This window comes from Rhinatrema bivittatum, chromosome 3 (genome assembly GCF_901001135.1).
Source record: "Rhinatrema bivittatum chromosome 3, aRhiBiv1.1, whole genome shotgun sequence".
NCBI lineage: Eukaryota > Metazoa > Chordata > Amphibia > Gymnophiona > Rhinatrematidae > Rhinatrema > Rhinatrema bivittatum.
In genome coordinates this window covers 485,711,994-485,725,465 of record NC_042617.1, presented here as the reverse complement: position 1 = coordinate 485,725,465, position 13,472 = coordinate 485,711,994, and the positions used below count along the sequence as shown (strand labels likewise).

Here is a 13,472-nt window from a genome sequence, read left to right as displayed (position 1 = left end):
ACTTGTATACCGGCAAATTGTTAAAGGTACTCACTGAGAGGCTGATGGCTGCTCCTGCGGCTCCTTTAGTGGCGCGAGAACACCGGCTGCAGGCGCCATATTTAAAGGGAAATCCCTCGGCAAAAAAAGAGTGGGGGCGGTGCTACTACACGTCACTGACTGACGTGATAGGAAATACCTGCTGGGTTTCAAATAAGCGATTGCCACTCTATTTTGTCATTCAGACCGAATGGTTCCACGGTGTTTAAACGAAAAATCCAAGCATTCTCTTGTTTGTTTAAAATGCTGGCGCGATCTCCTCCTCTCCAAGAGTGTCGGATGTGTTGAATGATGACCCATGTGAGATCATTGAAAAAGTGGCTAAAATCAATGCAGTGTTGTACTATGGGTGCCTTCTGATCTTGATGATTAATTCTACTCTTGTGTTCCGTGAGGCGAGTTCTTATTTTTCTCTTGGTCCTGCCTATATATAGTTTTGGGCATGGACACTGTAAAGCATAGACAACAAAATCTGTATTGCAGTTCACATCATAATTAATATTGACTATATGTCCCGTTGTGGGATGGCACCAAATGGTGCCAGAATGTGCTTGAGAACAGAACATGCATGGATGTCGGCTGAAGCAAGACCGACCACAAGCCAAAGATAAGTGATTATCAGAGCGGCATTTATGTTATCATCAAAGCAATAATATAATTCCAAAGTGGACAGTGAACACTTTAAGAGTTCTCATTCAACACTGGGGTACCTAATGATTTTTAAAGCCCTGATATAGGCTTACAGTCACGATAGCCATACCACGTACAGCATTGTATGAAGGTACACTCAGATTTTCAATCATCATTGACATCCATATAACAGGTCTTTTTGAATTTATACTAGTTACATGTTATATAAACTAGGGTTCATATAATTAGCGTATATCGATTTCTCCCATGATGGCAACAGTAGAATGGAAAGATACATTTAGCTATTCAGCAGAACATGTGGCAAACATTGCATTAGAGACATCATTATTCACTGATGCTGATGTTATAGCAGTTGCTCCAACCTCCACAGTACTTTTTGAAGACATCACTAAATTGCATAAATGACGGATCAGAGTGGAATTACACGGTGTTACACTTATTGAATACATCAAACAGCAGCTCATCCCACGGGGTTTAAGGATTAGGAAAGAGCCACTCATGTTCACTGAAAGAACAGAGTTCCTTTCCAAATGGAACACCATTTTAAATAAATGTTCCTTAGATCTCATGATCCTCATAATAGAATACACCAAGATCACTACAGAGGAAATCAACGCAGAGTTAGTAGTTATAGAGGATGAGTATAGACAGAGCACAACAATTGACACAATAGAATCATCATTGGAACAATTGAAATCAGACATGGATAAATTTAAAACAGACATCAAACGTTATAAGATCAACAAGTTCAATAGAGACAAAAAGGACTATGCTGAGGGCAACATCTATTCCTGGCCAAGCAAAAAGGACAAAAAGGAGAAAAAAGACAAATCAGAACAACAAACGCAGAAACCTAGAAAGGTCACTTTTTCAGGGACGGAAGATTCCTCTAGTGGATCCGATGAACATAACCACAGACCACAGAGCACCACTTTTTTAGACAAAAGACATTCCAAGTACAAACCCAGTCGCACCCAAGGCAAGAAGAACAAACCACAAGAGGACGACGTACAGTGGCACAAGCCGTTCACAAGATCTCAGACTCAATCCAATCCTCAGTAGTAAATCTGTCCAGTTACACTCTTTCGTCACAAGAAGAGCAGGTTCTCAATAAAGGTTTATCCTTTGTCCCGACCAATACACATGATCCATTCACATGTCGTATCTCTCTGTATAGATTCTTCCGTACCCTCATGATTCAACATTATTTCCAGGACGTTCCCACAACTACTCCCGATATCTCAATTTTAAAAAATAAGTCAAGATGGATTCCGCCAGGACCAACTGATGAACAAATAAAGGCATACCAAACGTTGGTCCTACAGGATATTTCCACATTCTTATTTTTCTCTTGGTCCTGCCTATATATACTTTTGGGCATGGACACTGTAAAGCATAGACAACAAAATCTGTATTGCAGTTGAGCTCTCGGGACTACCGCTATTCCACTGAAAAGATAAGTGGATATATTCTCTTTGAAAAAAAGAAAAAAAGACTAAAAGGGCGGAAAAAAAGAAAAAAAGAAAAAATTTTCAAGAAACATCTGCTTTGGTAAAGACAAGCAGCGGCGTATAAATATGGTCTTTTCTTAAAAAACGGGTAACCCTATGATCGTATTTTAAATGGGCAGCCAAATTGGCAATTGTACCTAAAAGCAAAAAACCCGGTAGGCGGAAGTGTGCACTAGCCCATAAATGAGGGTATACCTAATTGAAAAGAACCATAGCACACATGTGACTTCATTGTGATTTTCTAGTAACACTAGACATAGAGGCTTTGTATACCAACATACCACAAATAGAAGCCCTTAAGCTCATCAAAGATATACTTGCTCAAAGACCTCGTCCACATAGGATCCCGTCTCATTTTTTAGTCCAATTATCAGAAATGATACTTTTTCACAACTACTTTGCGTTTGAACAAAACTATTATTTGCAGACACATGGCGTGGCAATGGGGTCTCCGGTTGCCCCAGATGTAGCAAACCTTTTTGTTGCCACATTTGAAGAAACCATGGTATACACCTCGCCATTTTTTAGCAATACTCTGCAGTGGTCAAGATATATTGACGACATATTCTTCATATGGACAGGAACGGAAGCTACACTCATCATGTTTCACCAGTGGCTTAACCAGGCACATCCTAATCTTAAATTCACCTTGAATTATCATCATGATACTATATCATATCTTGACATCAAGATTCTCAAACATGATTCCACTTTACACACCACCTTATTCAGGAAACCAACAGACAGGAACAACTTCCTTCGATTCGACAGTCATCATCCCAGAAAATTCAAAGAGGGCCTGCCAGTGGGGCAATTTTTTCATATTAAACGACTGTGCTCAGAGAACGAAGAATTTCATAAACAAGCCAACAGTTTGTCTACACGCTTTGCTGCCCGAGGTTACCCCAAACATGTCATCAACCGAGCATATAAAAGAGCTATGTTCTCGGATAGAGATTCTCTCCTACAATATAAACATAAATCCGATGACGTAGATTTGGTCTGTGTTTTACAACACACACAACTCACCTCACAAATTAAAAACATTTTGCTAAAATACTGGCATGTTTTAAGCCCTCATCCAGTCTTCAAGCAGATCCCAATGTTTGTGTACTCCAGGGGACAAAACATCAAACAACATGTCATTAGGGCATCCACACCAGAACCAACAGTTGCCGTCTCCAGGGGACAATCACCATGTGGCAAATGCATGTTCTGTTCTCAAGCACATTCTGGCACCATTTGGTGCCATCCCACAATGGGACATATAGTCAATATTAATTATGATGTGAACTGCAATACAGATTTTGTTGTCTATGCTTTACAGTGTCCATGCCCAAAACTATATATAGGCAGGACCAAGAGAAAAATAAGAACTCGCCTCACAGAACAGAAGAGTAGAATTAATCATCAAAATCAGAAGGCACCCATAGTACAACACTGCATCGATTTTAGCCACTCTTTCAATGATCTCACATGGGTCATCATTCAACACATCCGACACTCTTGGAGAGGAGGAGATCGCGCCAACATTTTAAACAAACAAGAGAATGCTTGGATTTTTCGTTTAAACACCCTGGAACCATTCGGTCTGAATGACAAAATAGAGTGGCAATCACTTATTTGAAACCCAGCAGGTATTTCCTATCACGTCAGTCAGTGACGTGTAGTAGCACCGCCCCCACTCTTTTTTCGCCGAGGGATTTCCCTTTAAATATGGCGCCTGCAGCCGGCGTTCTCACGCCACTAAAGGAGCCGCAGGAGCAGCCGTCAGCCTCTCAGTGAGTACCTTTAACAATTTGCCGGTATACAAGTTCACATCGCAGCTATAATTGTTTCTTAAAAAGACAGCACCTCTATCTCTTATTTGTTTGTTCGAAGGCAATTTTGTCAAAATATTAGAACCCCTCATAAAAGCATTAATTAGCCTTTTCAAAAACATTTTAAACAAACAAATAAGGTGCAATTTTGAATTCAATTTAAAACGCCAAGATGTTTATTATGTTAAAGAGGCATTTGTCACAGCAATTCTAGAGGATAAACCAGAGTCAGCATTCATCTGATTACCCCGTTTTTTACAGCGGAGCTTCAAGGACCGCCACACAATTGAACAAGTCCACAATTGATGAATCATTACTGCCACAACAACCAAGTATGTATCTTTTCTTATATTGCCTAAGTTAAGTGGTTTTTTTCAATAACTGAAAGATGTCTATTTGCATACTCTATTAGTGTTCCACGGGTCTCTCTTGTAAACAACCAGCCCTTGAAGAAGGACATCCATATAACAGGTCTTTTTGAATTTATACTAGTTACATGTTATATAAACTAGGGTTCATATAATTAGTACTTAGGAGCTGACATGCTAAGCTTTATCCCTAAACCTACCTTATCTACTCTCATTTTTGTTTTGTTTAAAAATTTACCTGCTCTTCAGTGTATGCTAAAGTGCATGCAAAACCAGGTTACAAATATACTTTCACATGCACGAACCCTGCCCCAATTATTTTTCAAAATGCTACTTATAGATATAAAAAAGGATTTTATGCATAAACCGCTGTGAAAATCAATCCCTAAATGTTAAGACACTTTAAGTCATCAAAGGATAGCATGAGAACTGATTTTTTGCACTGTGTATTTTATACTTTTTATTTCTCTGAGTTCAGATTGAATCCAGACCAGATCTGAAAATGGTTCATTACTTTAAAATTGGCTGGGAGTGGGAGAAAATGTTTGAAGATTTAATTCACATTATCTCATTTATCCCTAATCTTCATATTGATTTTTATAAGACCCTGTTTCAGACCGCAGGGCTAATACAAATATTCAGCATGAGCAGATTTTACAATTTCCCATACATAAATCTCATCTTTCTAGGGATAAGGTTGTGATGCTGGGGGTTGAAATGAGTCTTTAGAAAAGCATTAAACTTTGCTGACTCCACAGACCCTCTAAACTAATATACTAATGAAGGCCATGGTACAAAGTATTAGAATATAGTATTATACACCTAGGACTTCTAGTTTTGGGGGATAATTCAGTGATTTGCAGATCCTGACATGAGCTCTAAGCTGCAGACAGACAGCACTAATATCCAGCAGCTGCTGATACCTAAGGTAACATAGCTGCATTTCAGAGTGTAGCAGCAGCTGTAGGATGCCAGCACTGCTCACAACTCAGAGCTCCTGTCAGGTTCTGCAGTTTATCAAATTATAATCCACCCCCCCCCCGCCCCAGACCAGAAGTCCTATATACTGTATAATCCAATAAGTAGAAAAATTATTTATGCCAAGAATAAAGCCCTGAAATTATAAACAATTTTTTTTAAATTTTGAAAGCTATTTTGACCTCTATAAAGTTCACAGTGAAGGCAGTTCTGTCATTAGGCAAGGAGAAGTGGTTGTCTCAGGTGACAAAATGTGGGGGTCAGCAGCAAGTGATTCCCCCCCCCCCCCCCCCCACAATGCCCTCTGCTTTGGCTGCCTCATTTTAGCTATAGAGCAAAGGCCCCAAAACTGTGGCCACCAGCAGGATGAAGACCACCTTTGAGGCTTGCTTACTTGATATATCTGTAAAGCCTCACCCCCCCCCCCCCCCCCCACTGGCAGGATGAAGAGGAACCATTGTGGCACAGTTCATTAATGTTCCATGAAGTTCCTACTCCCTGCCTACACGATGAAGACCACCTCCACAGTGCAGATTATCGACGTATCATTGGGGGTCCCACCCCCTACTGAAAGGATGAAGATCACTTTTGTGGCATGGTTTATTGACAGGATGCAGACCAAATGCTGTGTAGTAAGTAACATGCTAAAATGCCCACGGGGAATTCCCAGCCCCCCCTCTGTAGAAGGAAAAAGACCAGGGGAGGAGTGTGTGTGCAAGAGTGGAAGGGAAGAGAGGTGGTGAGAGTGGTGAGAAGAGAGTGGAAGGTGGAAGAGAATGGTGAGAGACAACAGGGAGAAAGAAGCAGAGAAGGGAATGTGAGTAAGAGAATAAGGGAAAAGGTAGTGTAATTCAGAAGGGAGGGAAGGAGAGGGAAGGGGTGTGAGTGAGAGGGAAGAAAAAGAGAGGAGTGGGATGAGAAAAGGCATAGGGTGGTGTGCATGAGAGGGGAGGGGATGGTGAGGTATAAGTGAAAGGGGAAGAGAAATGAATGGGGCTGTGTAAATGAGAGGGAAGGAGAAGGGAATGGGGTTTGTTAGTGAGGGGGATGGAGAGGAGAGGAGAGGGGAGGGAATGGAGAAAGAGAGGAAGGGAGAGAACAGGGTATGGGAGAAGGGGAGAAGAAGGAATGAGATATGGGAAGGGAGGAGAGAGTGAGAGAACAGAGTATATAAGAGAGAAGAAAGGGGAAGGGAACAGGGCATATGAGGGAGGGGGAGGAACAGGGTGTGTGAAGTTGGGGGAGGGGGAAGGTGGAAGGAATAGGATATATTTCCTTCCTCTTCCAGTTCTACAACCTTGTTTTATTGTAACTTTTGCTTCCGTTGCACTTGTTAAAAGAACAGTTTTTGCACCCCCTGTTATATGTAAACCGGCATGATATGATCTTATCATGAATGCCGGTATAGAAAAACCTTAAATAAATAAATAAAATAAATAAAATAAAATAAATAAAATAAAATAAATATATGAGAGAGAGAGTAGGGTGGTGGAGGGGGAAGGGAATAGGATGTGTGAAGGAGAGGGGAATGAGAGAGGAGTGAAGAGGTTGCTGCTGCAGCTTCTGCTTCCAAAGGAAGTGTATATGAGAGTGAGAAAGAAAGAGCATGTATATGTGCTGGAGCATGTATGACTGTGAGTGAGCATGTGTGTGTGCCTGACTAAAAGAAAGGAAAGGTAGACCATTGTTTTAGTGTGTGTGCCTGATTAAACAAAAGGAAAGGTAGATTTATAGCTTTTATCCCACATAGGAGGACAAGAGACATATTCACACCAAAAATCAATAAGGGATTTATTTAAAACAATGGATGGACCCAGCCCTTATCAGTAAATTAATTATTGTCTCCATGCAGGTCATTGCCAAATTAACATTAAATACAGCACCTAAATTTAAAGGACTTTAATTTATGCATTTCTACTTCCTTAGCAACTTAAATTATCTAAGAACTCAATGATATTAAGATCTAAACAGCAGTCCAGTAGCGAGGTGGGATCCTTCCAGTGTTTTGCACCAAGTGCCACATGCATGATTATCTACCAGTTGGTGAGAGATTGTAATTGTGCACTTGATACAAAGAGCTCCTTGCTCTCAGAGAATGAGTCAGATCTCTGGTGGCTAGAGTGGCAAACCTGGAGAAGCTGCGGAAGACAGAGGTATATAAAGGAGACCATCAGGGACATAGTAGCCAAGTCCCAATTCCAGTCTGGCAGCCCATGTGCTGCCTTAAAGCAGCAAGTTCACCTGGATCCAGAGCATTCCCTTGGTGTAGCAGGAAGTGATCCTGTGGCTAGGATCTGCTCTCCTGGTGATGCATTATTCTCTTGCAACAAGGATGTGTCTCCAAGGTGTTGTGCTCAGGAGGAAAGGGTTAAGTTGGCTGCCATAGCTGGTGATTCAATTCTTAGGAATGTAGATAGTTGGTGGCTGGTATACATGAGGATTCGCTTGGTAATTTGTCTACCTGATGCAAAGATAGTGGACCTCACGGGTCAGCTAGATAGGATTTTAGACAGTGCTGGGGAGAAGCCGACTGTTGTGGTATAAGTGGGCACCAAAGACCTAGGAAGGTATGGGGGGAGGTTCTGGAAGTTGAATTTAAGTTCTTAGAAAGTTGAAATTCAGAAACTCCAGAGTAGCATTCTCTGAAATGTTCCCTGTTCCACGTTGAGGGCCAGAGGCAGGCAGAGCTCCAGAGTCTCAATGCGTGGATGAGATGATAGCGCAGAGAAGAGGGCTTTTAATAGGAAATGGGTAACATTTTGGGGTAGGGGAGCCTATTCCACCTTAACTAGGATGAAATCAGGCTCCTGGTGAAAACCTTTAAAAAGGAAACAGAATACATTTTAAACTACAACCAGGGGGAAAGCCAATAGTCACGCAGCAATACATGGTTTGGAGGGAGGTATCTTTAAAGGATACTAAAGAGACAGGGCACTTAAAGCATCCAAATAAAAGCAAAAGTAACCCATATGCCTATAAGAACAGACTGAGTTAAAAGATTCCAAATTATCCATGTTAACTTCTAGGAAAGTTGTATACACAAATTTAAAAAATGTACCCTGAAATGTCTGTATGCTAATGCTAGAAGGCTAAAAAGTAAGATGGGAGAGTTAGAATGTATAACACTGAATGATATGATAACCATAATTGGTATCTCAGAGAGCTGGTGGAAGGAGGATAACCAATGGGACAGTTCTATTCCAAGGTACAAATTAAATCACAGTGACAGGGTGGATCAGCTTGCTGGGGGTGTGGTGCTTTATGTTAGGGATGACATAGAGTTCAACATGATAAAGATCCTGCAGGAGACTAAATGCGCAGTAGAATCTTTATGGGTGGAAAGTCATGTGTGATGGGAAAGAGTATAGTGATAGGAGTATACTACTGTCCACCTGGCCAAAATAAACAGACAGTCTATGAAATGCTAACAGAAATTAGGAACGCTAACAAATTTGGCAGCACAGTAATAATGGTAGGTTTCAATTACCCCAATATTGACTGGGTCAATGTCACATCAGGACATGCTAGGGAGGTAAAGTTTGCCTATCTCATGCATATTCGTTGTGGATATCCTGAAAACCTGAATGGCTAGGTGTGCCCCAAGGAATGAGTTGAGAAGCCCTGGCTTATGGGACCATAGCCCAATATAGGCAGATTGGGGTAGATATTTAAAAGCCATTTAGATAGATAACTCACAAGTTATCCGTCTAAATGGCTTAAACAGCATATTTATTCTCTTATCCAGCTAAATCATAGCTAGATATGTTGTTATTCAGCTTAATTTAGCTGGATATAAAAGGGGCGTTTTGGGGGTGTTCTGGGAAGGGGTCCCGTTATCTGGCTAACTTTAGACCTATTGGAAGCAGGTCTAAAATTACTCAGCTATGGTTAAGCATTGTAGTTGCCAAGCAATGGCAGAAACATCTCCAGAAGTGCTGGGCCCGGATTGCGGACGAAAGCTATCCTGGCCATCAAATTTAAATAAAGGTATTGGGTGGGGGGGTGTATGGGAGAAGGGAAAGGGCTAGGGTGGGCACTGGTGGGAGGGGTGATTCAGTGGGCCATTAAATTAAAACTTTGCACTTTTAAGGGGAAGTTGATGCAGCGGGTGGGGGAGGATGAGGGGGTTCTCCCGGCGCTGTTGAATTTTTATTTTATTTAAATGGGCCATTTTTGGGGGGGTGAAAAGGGCGGCCTCAGAGGACCTTTGCAGCTCAGGTGGGAGGGAGATGGGGGGACAGGCCACATTGGGATTATTTTTTTCTTGCGCGTAACTTACAGGTCGATACAGTAACGTTGAGTTAAAGATTCCCCGTCTGTAACGTGCTGGGAGCGCACAATACAGACGAGTAAGGCCATTCAGCGATACAGTCTCCAGTTTCACGCGTCCTTAGCGCTTCCTAAACCCTTTCCTAAACCCTTTCCGCACCCAGCATGTAAATGAACGAAAAAGCTGTATAATGAAGGAATTAGCTATTCCACTGCGATACTGTAACGGGCGCTAATATTATCTCCTCCGTAACCCGCTGTTCTGCCGCGGCCTTAACCTGCTAGTTTACCGCCTCCCCCTAGTAGGAGTTAGTGTAGTGTAGTGTAAAAACATTGCTTACCCGCCCTGGTCCCGTCCAGTCCCCTCCTCCCGAAGCAAAAAAAAAAAACAAACGAAAAAGTAGCAAGGCTCGGGCCTGCTACGGTAAGTGTAAAAAGTGTAAAAAGTGTAAAAAACAAAAAACCTGTGTGTTATATAAAAAAATAAAACAATTTTAAATACCTGTCGGAGGGCCGTGGGTCCAGGCGGCCGGTGGGCGGCGGGCAGCCATCAGCGGCATCCGGTAGTCCCTTCTCCCTTCCTCCCTCCCTCCCCTGCCTGGATGAGCGCCAAAATCGCACGGGCGGGGCGGCAGCGGGGGGGGGGGGGGCGGCAGCAGGATCCGGGAGCGGTGGGTAGGCAGCAGCGGGGTCCGGAGGGGCGGCGGCAGCGGGGTCCGGGGGGGCAGGGGCAGCGGCAGCAGGATCCAGGGGCGGCAGCGAGATCCGGGGGGGTGAGTAGCGGCAGCGTGTTCGATCGGGCAGGCAGGTAGGTGGCAAAATAAAGATGGCCGCCTGCACGGGGGAAAGCTGCAATTGGCCGCTGAAGACGTGACGTCACACCCCGTGACGCCAAACGTCGTGACGTCACGTCTTCAGCGGCCAATTGCTCGATTTTCCCGTGCAGGCGGCCATCTTTATTTTGCCACCTACCTGCCTGCCCGATCGAACACGCTGCCGCTACTCGCTCCCCGGATCTCGCTGCCGCCCCCGGACCCCGCTGCCACTGCCCCCCCCGGACCCCGCTGCTGCCTACCCGCCGCTCCCGGATCCTGCTGCCGCCCCCCCCCCCCCCCCCCGCTGCCGACCCGCCCGTGCGATTTTGGCGCTCATCCAGGCAGGGGAGGGAGGGAGGAAGGGAGAAGGGACTACCGGATGCCGCTGATGGCTGCCCGCCGCCCACCGGCCGCCTGGAGCCACGGCCCTCCAACAGGTATTTAAAATTGTTTTATTTTTTTATGTAACACACAGGTTTTTTGTTTTTTTACACTTTTTACACTTTTTTACACTTCCTGGTGCCTGTCATTTCAAATGTCATTTGAAATGACAGGTACCAGCGCACCCAGGTTACTGTGTAGGCGCTGTTACAGCGCCTATACAGTAAAATGGGTTGCGCGGGCATAACCCTTCCCTAACGCTTCACAGCCGCGGCATGCATTTGCATGCGATTAGAGGAGAGTATCGGGGAGTTAGTGAAGAGAACTGCGTGTGCGGGGAGGAAGGGTGCGCCTGACACTGCCGCACTGTTTTTACCGCGGCCTTACAGTATCGAGCCGTTAGTCGGATATATTCTTTTTTTTTTAATACATCCGGTTAAGTCTCAAGTTATACAGCTTAACCATAGCCGAATAATTTTATACATAATCGGCGATATTCAAAAAGAATATCTGGTTATGTGTAACGTTATCCAGCTATGGTTAGTCAGATAACTTTAAACAAGTATATTCAGCAGGACGTTTATCCTGCTGAATATACGGGACAACTTGTCCACTAAACGTCCTACTGAATATGGACCCCATTCTGATTGAGCTGGAAGTCCAATAAAATGGACAGGAGGAAGCTTTGTGCAAAAATCCCCAAAGAACAAAGAAAATCTATCACTTGAAATCATAACAGTTTCAGAAGAGTTAAGTACTTTTCTCCCTACTTTCCAATAACCAGAAATCCTATACTAAGAGACTGAAATCCTTTCACTGAAGGTGGAGCAAACAATGGCGTAAACAGAGACCAACAATCCACACAGATCCTGCATTTTTTTTTAATTAATACCCATCACATTAATTTTTTTTAGATTATAATTTTACAAGCAACTGCTATCACATTTTAGATCTGTATTATGTGAAAGAAATCAATGCCCTTACCTTTGCTGTGTCAGCCTCTCTCTCCCTCATTCCTTAGCCTGAAATGAGAAGGAAACTGGCTCCCTGAATGCAGTTACCTCCATTATTTATTTTTATTGCTTTGACTACCCTTCAGCTTTCTAGTGCCAGGAAGACCACACCCCTTGTTTAAACTAATGCTCCCAGAGCTAGTATGAAAGCTGTTGTCAGAGGCATAAAAACCGAATTCTGATTTACAACCTAGAAAAGAAAGAATCAAGTTCATTAAAAAAGAAAAAAGGTTGTATTACTGAGAGATTAGTCAGGTTTGGAGTGACCTGGTATGCATACCATGCATTTGCACGGGGTGGCACACCGGGTTGGGGGTGGGGCAGCTGGCCGGCGGCAGCAGGAGAGGCCACAGGGCTGCCAGTAGAGACTAACTTGCTGGCAGCCAAAGAAGGAGAGAGACTGCAGGCCAACGTGTTCAACCTGCCGGCAGCCGAAGAAGGATAGGCCTATCATCATATATGTGCATGCATGCACACGCAACCACACACAGCTTCCTCTCCCCCCTCCAAGCAGGAAGATCGGTGGGCTGTGGTGGAGCTCATCCCACCATGGCCCAACGACAATAGGAGACCATGTGGGTAATTGTGTGAGCTCATATGTGTGTGTGAGTGAGAGCCTGTGTGTGTATGTGACTGCAAATATAATATGGTACTTTTAAATGTCCTTTTTCATGTAAAATGTGTTATAAATGCATAATTTAATTGTTTGTGTCTGTAGAGTGTGGGAGTGTATGTGTGTGTGTGGTGGTGGTGAGGAGGGGGGGAGGGGCTGGGGCTGGTGTGTGCAAGGCTATAAAGTTAGCCTAGGGTACCCAACATCCCTAGGCAAACTTTATAGCCTTGCACACACACCAGCCCCCCTCCCACACCACACACACACACACACACACTTCCACACCCTTTACAGACACACACAATTAAATTATGGGTTCTGGCGGGGGTGGGGGGGGAGGGAGGCGTGTCAGTTTTAAAAAATATACCCATAGATTGCAGGACAGAGCTGGGCTTTATTTGATGGGTTCAAGATAGCACCCGATGAATCGGGGAGGGCAGCACAGTACTTTTTCACACAGGGTAGCAAAAAAAACTAGCACTGGCCCTGAGATTAGTTAAATCACTCTACCTGGTTCCTTGAAACTGAAGCTAGATAGCATGCTTGAAAGAAACATGAATACAAACCTGATGCGATGGAGTATGAACTCCACACATTCAGAAGCAGTTCTGAGATTCGGGGCGGTCAACCCATCAGAGAGACAGAAAGCACACCAAAGGGTTAAGGGGGACAGAAGTAATACTGCTTTAAGGAAAAGTCTATAGCTGAACCTAGTCTTAAAAAAGTCAGAGAGGCACAAAACAGCTGGCCCACTGCGGCAGCAGAGGGAGCCCCAGAGGGGAAAGGGGTGCACGAGAGAGAAAAGGTAAGGCAACTTTAAGGAAAAGGCTAGAAGGAAAGAACCTGAGGAGGCAGGTAAGGCTAATCCAGGGCCTGGTTTTGGAAAGGGAAAAAAGGTGTCCTGAGGGAACTGTAAGGGTAGAAAAACAGCAGACACTGTGAGGGCCAGGAAGATTGCAAGATGTAGGGGACTGAAACGGAGGCACTGAGCAGCCAGAGGAGCGAGGGCCAAGC

General features: G+C 43.9%; 1 protein-coding gene across 1 annotated transcript in view; it reads right to left on the bottom strand.

The window, feature by feature from the left end:
* The window catches only part of LOC115088626 (adhesion G protein-coupled receptor F5-like), a 207,810-nt gene extending 195,937 nt beyond the window's left edge, over positions 1-11,873 (bottom strand). The window contains exon 1 of the mRNA XM_029596886.1: positions 11,817-11,873. Coding sequence (XP_029452746.1) covers positions 11,817-11,846 — 30 coding nt within the window. The 5' untranslated portion in view covers positions 11,847-11,873. The remainder of the gene's footprint in view (positions 1-11,816) is intronic.
* Positions 11,874-13,472: the final 1,599 nt, after the last annotated feature.